This window comes from Pteropus alecto, unplaced genomic scaffold, assembly GCF_000325575.1.
Source record: "Pteropus alecto unplaced genomic scaffold, ASM32557v1 scaffold14, whole genome shotgun sequence".
Lineage (NCBI taxonomy): Eukaryota > Metazoa > Chordata > Mammalia > Chiroptera > Pteropodidae > Pteropus > Pteropus alecto.
In genome coordinates, this window is record NW_006436810.1 from 4,265,843 (window position 1) to 4,277,842 (window position 12,000).

The 12,000-nt window shown below is 33.7% G+C and overlaps 1 protein-coding gene across 8 annotated transcripts in view; it reads right to left on the reverse strand.

Annotated features, from left to right (window-relative positions):
* Positions 1–12,000, reverse strand: part of TCF4 (transcription factor 4) — a 344,189-nt gene that overhangs the window by 107,946 nt on the left and 224,243 nt on the right. For 5 of the 8 annotated variants that reach the window (XM_025048142.1, XM_015590848.2, XM_015590846.2 and 2 more), the window contains 2 exons: positions 9,671–9,800; positions 9,122–9,171 (listed from right to left, as the gene is read on the reverse strand). In XM_025048142.1, the coding sequence (XP_024903910.1) occupies positions 9,122–9,171; positions 9,671–9,800 (180 nt within the window). The remainder of the gene's footprint in view (positions 1–9,121; positions 9,172–9,670; positions 9,801–12,000) is intronic. The other 3 variants (XM_015590849.2, XM_015590847.2, XM_015590845.2) reach the window with 1 other exon arrangement.

A 12,000-nucleotide genomic window follows, 5' to 3' on the forward strand; every position in this document is an offset into this window, starting at 1 on the left:
GTGAAAATTGTGCATCATAGCTAGTATACAACGTAGAGGTATTAAACTCATTCTACAGTGAGATGAAACTTCTGAATGTTTAATTTATTCCAGATTGTCAAATACTTGTTAACTGAAGAACAACTAGAATATAGAGAGCTTTCTGGTCTACAACATATTCTGAACAGCCTTAAACAGCATGGCATCTTGGAGAAAAACTGCCCAGGTCTCAATCCTACCTCTGCCATTTACTAGCTGTGTGACCTTGAACGTGCTTCTTCACACCTCTGTCTCCGTTTCCTTAGCCACACATAAACAGTAGTACCCATCTCACAGGATTTCTGTATGATTAAATGATTTAACAGATGCAAAGTGCTCAGTGTCTGGCACAGAGTAAACACTACGTTAAGGGTATGTCATTAGTTTACCAGTATCATCTCATTAAGCAGGCACTATTTATAGCTATTTTGTAGACCATGAAGTAGGTGTGTGACCTAACCAAGGCCACTAGGTGAGTAAGTAAAGAATATTAGATGTTAAATTAGGAAGATCTCTTTATTTCTAGTGCAGTGTTATTTCTACCCTACTATACCACTTTTACTGCTATATTCATTCACTGGAAATATATTTTTAAATAATATGCATAAGGCAATGAGTTTAGCTTCTATGGAACAAAAGAGATGTATGTTAAATAAGACCCTTACCCTTTCAAGTCGATTACAAGTAAGGGAACTTAGTGTCTCCATAATAAGCCTAAAGGACAGAAAGTCCATGTATTATACTGTATGTGGTATTTTATTTTTTGATTGCACAACTTTCTCAAAATGCCAGACTTTATGCTCTTTAAAATGCTAAGGGCATTCTTACACAAACTGGGATATGAATGACACAGTATTGAGAATGCCCCTAAACGTGAAGAATGTTAGTTGTGAAGCTTCATGATTTAAATAAAGAGAACATGCAAGAGAATGGAACGATACGTGGTGTGCCTCGCTTTTAGCTTAGTTGAACAATATGTTTTGAATGAGTATAAATGAAAGAAATCAGTGAATGAAAACTTCTGAAGATGCTTTTTCCCCCTCCCACCTCCATGCTCCCAGTTTATTATAGGGTTCCCTCTAACAGCTAAATTGTTGATGTAATTTATTAAAGGGAAAACAAAATAGCATTATTTGTAAAATACTTATTGGGGTTTGTATTTTGTTCTTTCAACTATATATGCCCATAATAAATATCCTTAATTCTATTTTCCTTTGCCTAGTGCTAACAATTAAGCTACAGATTACATGTGGCAATGTCTTGTATACATCTAAAGACAAAATTCATATAAAGGAAGAGGCTTTATTACCATAGGCTTTGGTAATAAAATTTCACTCGTGAAGCATATGTCTTAGTATTAAATGGCAGAATTTGTACCTTTTTATTACATAACAGTACTTTCAAATAGTACAATAGTTACAGAAATAGGTTTATTTTCTATTTAGCTTAATGGTTTAAGCTAAATTCAAACTGATTTAACAAATCTTAATCACTAGGCCATAAACATTCTTTTAAAATCTAAGCTTTAGTAGTAATGAGAAATGAGTTTAGTACTGCTGCATCCTTAGACAAATCTTATTTTTAGCCCATCTGCTAACACCAAGTTATTAGACTTTCTTATGATAAAGGCTCAGTTTTTGTACTTCACTTATTATTGAATTATTTTGTGCTTTGAGTTTGTTTCGTAATGAGCAAGACAGAAATATTATTGTAGCCTGGGTTAATACACCTGAGCACCTGTGAAACGACCGAATTCCCCAAACGGGGTTACTTGAAAACATTAACACTAAGAATCAGCCACCTACTTGAAACTGCTTTCTCATAGCAGCTAATGATATAATGATATACTGTGCCAATTGGTAGAATGAAAGCCATTACAATATTATTATAACTATAATCCAGGAGGCATATTTAGAATGATATGGGCTGGGAAGGAGGAGGCTGCTGTAGACAGCTAGGCACTCATTCTCAGATGATATCAAAATAATTGTTCCAAAACAGCATTTTACTAAAATGGTAACAGTAAGTGGTGACAGTGACAGTTTTTATATGTATGTGTGAAGAATGTACCACAAGGGTCATTTTTCTGAGAAAATATAAGTCTTTCTAATATGAGTCCATGTTTCACAAAGGAAATGCCTTTTAATCACTATCACTGAAGACACAGTGAATTCTAGCGACAGATCAAAAAATTTTCTCTACAATTTCATATGAACGGGATTTTACTAAAAAGTGTCCCTAGTCTTCTGTCCCACTGAACACTCAAAATAAATTTAGTGAAATTGAATATACACACAGATCCTCTCCTGATTACTCTAGAAGTAAGCACTTATATATCAAGTTTCAACTCTAGTAGCATATTTATGATTAATTAATTCCTCAGATAACAAAGACTCAGAGAGAGAGAGACAACGGTGGGTGTCACTAAACCACTTAAACATAATTCTTAAAATGTTCTTTTCAAAATCTAATTTGCACATTCTTTCAGAACTGAAATATATACTTCTCACCAAAACTTAAATCATATTTTCAACCCTGAAATTTTACAAAATGCAGAATCTTCTGCACTACCTTAATTTCTCTGAAGAGGGAGTATAAGCTCAAGCAAAGCAAAAATTCCTCAAATAGCTCTGTACCTATGCAACAGCTGCATCTTAAAAAAAAATGGGAATCATTCACATGCTGCTGTTTTGAGATAAAATAATCAAGTATTTAAAACTACAAGTTTCGCATTGCATTTTATAAAAGCTCTTATTTCTTTAAAACGAGCACACACACTGGCGTACACAGACACGCCCTGGGACAGTTGAGATCAAGGCTGAGAATCTCGTGCTATTTCTTTGAAATGTAACTTTATGTTCAGTTTAAGAATTCAGTGCAATTTATTAAAAAAAAAAAAAAAGCAAGTATCTGTCAACAGCCTGACAGAATTTAATCTGCCTCAATAAAATACAACTTTGCTATTTTTGAAGAGACTCTTCATTCCTTTTAGGGTTATTGCTACATATTCTTGTAGAATCTTATTTAGTCCTCTAAGCTCTATCTAATTTTGATTTACTACTTTCAAACAAAAACTTTAGAACTGTTTGAAACCAGGAAATACATTTTGGAAATGCAGAAATTGTCAATGGTCAGGGAAAAATTAGAAAAAAATCACTATGTTACAAAATAAAGTTTCAATCAATAAAATATTAAAAGTTTTAAAAAAATGGTTGTCAATCAAATGTTAAGTCAAGCATCTATATTACTCCATAAACATAAAATAAATTCACAGTTAAGCAGGATACAGAACAAGTATTTACAATTTCAAAATCCATGTAAGCCCTGTTACAGTTCTCTTTCTAGGTAAAGAAGCCTTGCAGCAACTTCTTAGATTTCCTAATAATTAAAGCACCCAAATGCAGTCTAAGACTTGACACCAAAATATACTCTTCAGTGAAAGTGATAAAATAAGGTTCAAAACAAGAGTTCCTTGAAATGTATTTTTCCTTTCTCAACAAATGAGTAGTTTTATACTAAATGCTACTGTTTAAGTTGTTGAAATCTTTACAGAAGTCTTGATAAATTTTAGCAGGTGAAAGATCATACAGAAAACTTGGTTTAAAAAAAGACATGGGGGTAGGGGCAGATACAGCATGCACACCACCTTAGAAGAGACGGTTGAGTAGGGTAGAATCATCAGACAAAGCTGGGTGAAGGCATCTTTATTGTGGAGGAAACAAAGTGATGTGTCTTGTTTGAGTGTGTGAGGCACATGTCCTTCTCATTTGTAAAGACAATCCGGAAGAACTCACAAAAACACAAACCTTTCATGTGTAGTTAACTTCTGTAAACGTTTTAACTCTCCTATACTTCTTCCCACTTTGTAGTTAAAATATAAACACCAGAGGACATCTTTTTTAAGGGGGACGAGAACTAGGGTTTCAAGGCGGAACAGAGAAAGAGCTCATTTTTCCAAAATTCTAAACAAAAATATAGAAATTTTTAGCAAACTTCTGAGAGACTAGAATACCTAATAGTATATATGTTGTGTATATACGTGAATTTTGTAATCCTTTTGAAATAGTTTTAATGGAATACAAACCCCCAATGAAAACTTAAATATAGAGATTCTCCTATATTTGTTTCATAACCAGCCATTCACAAAAAGCTCTTTAACCTCTAACTGCAATGAAGATGGTAAGATTGGTTTTCAAAGAAACAATAAAAATGCTGAATTTTTGAAGTCTTTGGTTTAGTGAATTCAGCATTAACTGCACAAAATAATAAATACTTCTTGGTGATGAATATTTTCTCAACTTTCAAGGTGTTCCCAGTGTCACATTACGTAGTCTATTTAGATTTAAATGCATTATCTTTCACTTCCTTTCTGCCTACACATTTTCATATTTAGTAAGCACAGTTTTAATATCCAAACTTTGTATTTCAATATCTTTAACTGGAAAATGGGCATACTACGATTAGAGTTGAATATTGTGAGCTATCCTAATATTTTATGTAAACATCTACAGTTACACTTTTTGACAAAGTATCTTTCTCTCCAGGAATGAACCTTGAAGAGGCTCCTTCTCTCTCCTCACACAGCTGGCTACTTCTAGACATCCCTATTCCGGATGAAGCCCAGTGGCTGACAGTTCATTTTCGAGTTAATATAAAATTCATTTTAATGACAGTTGTATTTGGTAGACATGATAAAGCATCACTGGGATTTTTTTTAATAATCAGTTTCAAATGTGTTGGAGAAAAATATCTATTTTAAGTGTGGAGTTTGTGATCATATATAATTTGTTGGCCTCTAATAATAATTAAAAAAAAAAACAACTTACCAACTTCCTTTTAAATTGTGATTTCAAGCATTTGAGAAAATTCAATGTTATCAGCATTATCCATCTTTCTCTGATATTCTTAATAATCTCTTCTGTTAAATAAAATCTAATCCAAACTTTAAGATTTTATGTTATTATATTTAGAATTCTTTCCTTAATGAAAACTGGTAAACCTGGTATCTCATAAGCATTGAGTTTTTATTTTTCAAATCCATCTAATAATTAACTCATATCTCTTGGAGATTCCAAATTTATTTTAGAATATTTAAATTAGTAGAGATTATTTTCCTTAAAATACATGTGTCCAAAATTGTCTCTAACCACTTAATACAAACCTTGAGAGATCCTCCTGAATTTAAAAAAAAAAAAAAAATGCAATTCAACACAGAAAACAGACTTTACTGAAAAGTGCCATTTGAAAAAAAAGATCACTAGTGACAGAAGAGGTCATAAACTATTTCTAAGGATAAAACGTCTTATTTCCAGAGAAACCTAAAATTTCAGGGACTGAGCTGGGAATGATAGTGGTATCACTGAAGTTTCAAAACTAGATTAGAAGTGGAGACAAAGTCCACCAGTGTTTGAAGTGGAATGGCTGTAGTTGTTAATAGTTTCTGGTAAAAAGCATATCAGTTTGAAACATTCCAAATTATAAGAAGATGAAAGTTTTACATGTTTACACATTGATGGGCACGTTTCTAAAAGCAAAGCCTGTGTTTGTGTTTTTTCTGTGCGTTTGGAAAAAATATTTTAAAACTATACAATATGAAAATTTTTTGCTTTGCAGATTTTAATGCTTCCACGTTAATTTCTAAGAAGGATGGATAATTTTTTGAAACAAGGTGATTTAATGTGGTATATTGCTTTCTGCATGAATTCATTATTTACTATTAGTTTATACAAAGATAAGAAATTTGCCGGAAAGATCCGTAAAGTTGAAAAATATTAAGTTTAAGGTGATATATGATTTATAAAATAAAACCAAGATGTAAAAATTAAATAAACAAGAAGTTCACAAGGAGATTCCAAAAATTAGATAGGAAAAACAAGTTCTGACAGCAACAAAAGACAAATCTTTACTACTCAGTCTCATCAAAAGATAAGGGCTACAGGAAATTGGGATGCGACTGAAAAGAGCAACACACTAAAACTTGAACAGAGAACTCGAAAATGTCCTGCTGTATTAAGCAGGGCTCTTGTGGGCAATTAGAGAGTGGTCATCATGCCCGCCCTAACCACAGGCCTCCGCTCTCCAGAGGCAGAGACTTCCTTCCTCCCCCCACTGCGCCTGTGCCACTGAGCTGGCTCCCCCCCCCCGCCACCACCGCCCCCCCCTCACTGCCATGCTTCTGCCATGACTTGAGGTCTCTAGATGCACACACAGTAAAACACACATTCAAGAATCCTGCCAGATCCGTGGCATGATGTTGGGCCAGGCTTATGTTTCTCTCTCCCACAGATGCTGCAGTATTTTCAAAAACAGGGCCAGGCAAACCCCTCACTCTTCTGATTTCCTGTGAAGATCCAGCCTAATGGTGGCAAAAGAAGTCCACCCTCTGCACCACAGTTGTGTCATAAATAGTATCTGATTACAGATGTTACAGTTTACATTTTCTTTTGTTTTATGTTAAGAAAGAAAAAGAGCCCATTTTGAAAAGAAAAAAAAATGAGTTGACACAACAGATTGTGACAGATTTATTACTATTTATCATGGTAAATATGTATGGAAGAAAACATATAAATGTCTTTATCTAGTCATAATCACTCCAAAAGAAACCTTTTATTACCCGTAATTTTTTGTTATTTGTTATAAAACTATTCATACATATTTACACAAGTTTTAGGGGTATCTCTTATCAAATAAATATTCACAATTTTATTTGAGCTTAAAAAGAGGAAAAGCATAGCAGAGATCTAAAAACATAAAAAATATAGATCTACTGGGACAAAATGTTATAGGATCTAATATAAAGCACCTCTTTGGATCAAAATAAAATATATACTTTGGGTGGTGGTAAGGCATATAATCAATACATAAAACAAAAGTAAATTAAGCTAAACTAAACTAAACTAAACTAAACTAAACTGCTATTTAAACAGAGCTGAAAATTTTTTAAATAATGACAACATATAGGCGATAGGATTCGAAAATCAACCAAACTATCTTATTCTTCTGGATTAAAACAGAAAAACAAACCAAAAATAAATAAATAAATAACAAGGATACAATTTCCATTTCAATCAAATTCGTCTCCTTAACTTTCAAGAAAAGGGCTCTATTTACCAAAATGTTCCACGAGGACAATTAAAACATTCAGCCAAGATAAATTTTCCAAGAAGAACAAATCCTAAACTGACCACCCAAAACCAAAAATTAAATAATACAAGCTATATTTCCGATTCCATATTTATTAAGAAGAAAAGATACTTTTATATTTATCAACACATCAGCAACAAGTAAATTTTTTTAATAGCAGAGGAAAAACTATACCAGTGTAATTTCCTATAGTGACCAGTTCCCTCCAGGGAAATACTTGAACATTTACAACGAATTATGAGAAATTGTTGGGAACAATGATCAAGCAGATAGATAATATCCAGTGCCACGCCAAAGCACTCTTTAGAAACTGTGTAGATTTCTGCATTATTTTAGCACTGGGAGAAACAAACTAAATTTATCTGAATATGAGGCATAACAGAGTACTCTAGCTTTAATTTCTACATGGCTTTTATAACACAGAGCTATTCTATCATTTCAGAACATTCAAAGGTTCCCTTATTGTATTTAATACTGTCTGTATTAGGTTCAGGCATGTTTAAGATGTAAACAGCTGTGAGGACTATATCATTTGATGTTGTCATAAAAGCTATTAAAAGCTAAAGTTTCATCGACATTAAATCCACCAAAAACTTCGAGCTTATCAAAACCTGTGTCAATTTCAATACAACATAGAAAATCAAAAAATGAATTACTCAGTACATTTTTAAGTCATTTATCGGTAGTTCAAAGTGACTATTTTATATGCCTTGGAAGTTTATTTACACAATATTTTTCTATGTTTATGGATAATTTTGTGATGCCTCTTGAACATTCCCACGTCTATGATAATCAGCATACAAAATTTGTATTTTTTCCTGATAAGACTTATTTCAATATATTCGCTCAATAATTTTTTGGATGAGCTAAACTGAAATTAAGTCAAATGCACTGGTGTTTGGGTTAACGTAACTTTAGCACATTTGCAAAACCCATTATTTTGTAATTTATTAAAAGTGAAATAAAAAATTAAATAAAACTAATAAGCAAGTATTGATTAGTAATATATTTTCAGAAATCTGAATAAAATTTTATTTTAGAGAATAAGAACTTATAATAAAGCTCATTCAAATTCTTTTCAAATACTAGTGCCCCTACAGAACACAGAATAAAATTAAATTAAAATATCTCATGGGAAGGAAAGAAGAACAGAAAAAAAGAAGGAAGGAGAAAACAAAGAAAAAAGGGAGGAACTCATATATTTTTATTCTAAATAAGAAGAAAAATTATTAGAAATAGACCAGTTTTAAACAAAATTAAATAAAATTATCTAGCACCTCAAAGTTGAAAATATATATAAGAATCGAAAATAAGATACAAATTTAGTTGTAATCACAACCAGTGTTTGCTATGTTGGGGACCTGAGGTTCTCTCAGCCACTCTAGCATATAGCTCCAGCTATTAAAAAGACCCAGAATGCTTTTGGTTACAGCTGGATTCTTCTAGTTGTCACCTGGTATTCCAGACACAAATGGCTACTGATGCAGCTACCTCGCAGTCTTTATAACCTCTCTAGAAAATAGAGACATTCTTCCTGCACTCCGGGCTGAAACCCATGTAAATTTTTCCTAAATCCTCTCCACAAATCTCCTTTCGCATGCAAATCCATAAATCATCATAATACTGACAAAGAATTTAACCAACACATGAAACTAATACTCATTCTCTTGAAAGCTCTGTACAGGTAAAACTCCTGGAACTTCAGGCACCTTTTCAAGGCTCTCTTCAGAGCTTAACCTGCTGAGCGTCAACACAACCACGCAGACCTCCAGGATACGCCTCCCATTAATCACTCCAACGTGGGTCAGGTGGCTGGACGTGCGGGTCCGTTCTTCCTCACCCCCATTCTAGATAAACATGCTGCTCTGGGGCATGGAACCTCATTTACTCCTATCGCCCTCGCATCTCCCCAAACAGGACAAAATACACAATATACGAAGCAGAAACAAGCAGTACTTACTGAAGATGGCAAACCTGGAGGAACTTTGCGAACTTTCTTTGTCTGTACCTCTGAAAGAAAATGAAGAGGCTGTGAGCTCCTCGCATGCCCAATTTCCTAACTAAAGCAGATTAAACCACGAAACCATTTAGATTAGACCAGATTTTCCTAAATCGTTACCTAAGCAAAATGCCAGTACCACGATCATCTTTTATTCTGGCAGAAAGGAAATTCTACTTTTTTCATAAAAGTGAAGGTATTTAACTTTTTAATGCTTTCATCGTTCGAAAGGTTTTTTTCTAAGGGCAGCCAAGAGAACACAAGAAATAAGCGTATATCAAAATAGTTCTCCTGCTACTATAAATTGTTAACATACCCACCCAATGTACTACTGAGGGGGAGTCATGAGCCTGACAACTGAGCAAAAAAAAAATTTTTTTTTCTTTGTGGAGAGTGAGGGTAAGGTAAGAGGGTGGTGTTAAAAAAGCAAGCAAGCAAGCAAGCAAGCAAGCAAGAAAGAAAAAAGACTACTAATGATCACTCAGGCATTCAAACAGAGGGATACCTTACCCATGGCACTACTGTGAAGAGGCCTTCTTCGGGGGTTATTGCTAGAATACTGATAATACTGGGAACCAGGTTTGGTGGGCGAAAGGGTTCCTGGGTTGCCCATATCCATGTCACCTCCAAGGAGACTCTGCTAGAAAGGTTAAAAAAGGGAAAACAAACATATACGGTTATTTTTTCAGATTCGCCACCCCCCAACTGATTGTTAGTACTTAAACCAATGCAATAAAGAAAACAGCATCTGCTAAGCTGAAACAATTAAAACACAACAAAACTAAAAGAATAGCAGTCTAAGAAGCTGGCACAAGTTTGTGAATTTTTAATTCTTTACGTTTGAGAGGGAGATAGAAGGTGATCCCCTTTAGAGCAGTCTTTTAATCTTTTAAGACGACTAACATTTTAATTATACAAGAAAAGGGCGCTTATGTAAGACTAATGTTTTCTTCATATAGACTTAGGCTCCTGTCTGGGAAGTGCTCATGCCTTTCCTTAACAAGAACCAAGAAGGATCTGATATTTCGAACGCACACAACTTCGCCGGCTGCTCACGTTGAGGGTGAGTGTAGATGCTCAATCCACTGAGAACTCTGCCTCTGCATCGGCACAGCGAGATCCTCCACCAACTGACACGGCACCCACAGAACAGAAAATGCCAACTGAACCGGGAGGAAATTCAAATCCTCGCATTAACCTCCAAAATTATAGAAATAGGAGGCATTCTAAGCTAACAGGAACAAATTAAAGGACTTTAGAATGCCCTCTTGAGGACTGTCGGAGCCTAAAGCGCATCCCCACAGATTAAACATTTACCTGAACACTAGAAAACTTTCACAAATATCATTAACTTATCACGGTGTGACAAATTACCAAAACCTTCAAAAATGATGACATATGAAAGATTATATAATAATATTACATTTTCTAAAAACTACATAGAAACTTACCCATAACATATAAATCGCCTGATTATATTCTGCATTGAATACATTGTTCTTTTAATTATTCTGATTTATAAGAAAACAAGTGTAGATACTACCATTTATATTAAGAACAAATTTACTATTTAATAAAGAAATTTTAAAATTAAGTACTAAAAATCTAACTTTATCGTTACTTGTAATCAACTTTTACTGACTGAACTAATTACTGTCCTTGATAAAGTACAGAATGTGTTTTCCCTAATCTAAATTCTAATCACCATGTCACTCACAACAGACTTAGGGATGCTTCACTAACACACTATTCACATGCAAAATACTCTAAATAGGCCAATTATGACTCTGCCCCTGTTCCCTGGTTAACCCGCTGAGAACTGAAAAATTTCACAAGGCAGTCACCAACTAAAACAAAGGGTCCTTGTTTTAAATTAAGACAAGTCTTTTTGATTCCTAAATAGCTCAACAAAGTGGCATGTCTTCTAGTGAAAGCAGTTGGTCAAATATGACCCATAAGCTGGAAAATCAAAAATTCAAACCTCCCCTTTCCACCACCATATAACTAAATATCGTAAAGAGAATCTCTCCGTTCTGAGGGATATTTGTGAGTGCTGGATGAGTAATATATAAAGGACTAATCAGCTACTGACAAGCTTGCCTTCGTTGATTTCAGTTTAAGACTTTTTGAAGGGATACATAATAAACCTTAGTTTAAAATAATAAAACTTCAAGAATGAAATTTTAAGTTGGAAGTACATTTTGAGTAATAAACTCAAATTTGCAAGTATCTTAATATTTACCACATACATACCTAATAAAAACCCGATTATTTACCAGATAAAAATCTGACATCCACATGCTCAATTACTACCCCTTCCAAACTTAGGATGCCAAAATGATATGCAATGACAAACTAAAAATATAGAGCTCTTTATAATAAAGTTTTCTATAAATCAGGAATCCAACAGTATAACATCAAATGATTTCTCTGTCATTTTAAGAATGACATTCAAAAATTTTAGAATCTCAACCCAAAATTTCACTCTTAGTAGATCTTATTAACAAAGTCTATACTTGCTTAGGTTCAAATCTAAATTTTCTTTGAAATTTCCATCAATGAAACTGTAAATGATTTTAAATCACAACCTCCTTGTAATATGGTAAATCTACGAATGAGTCTTCATTTCATTGGAAAAAGGAGTTTGAAAAAGGTATTACTGATAACTTTTACTCTTTATTTTTAATGAAATTTATTGGGGTACCACTGGCTAATAGTGCTATATAAATTTCAGGTGTACAACTTTATACTATGGCATCTATATACTCCATGGGATGCTCAGGAAGCCCAGTTTCCTTCTCTCACCATATATTTGACCCCCTTTACCTTTTCTGTCCTCC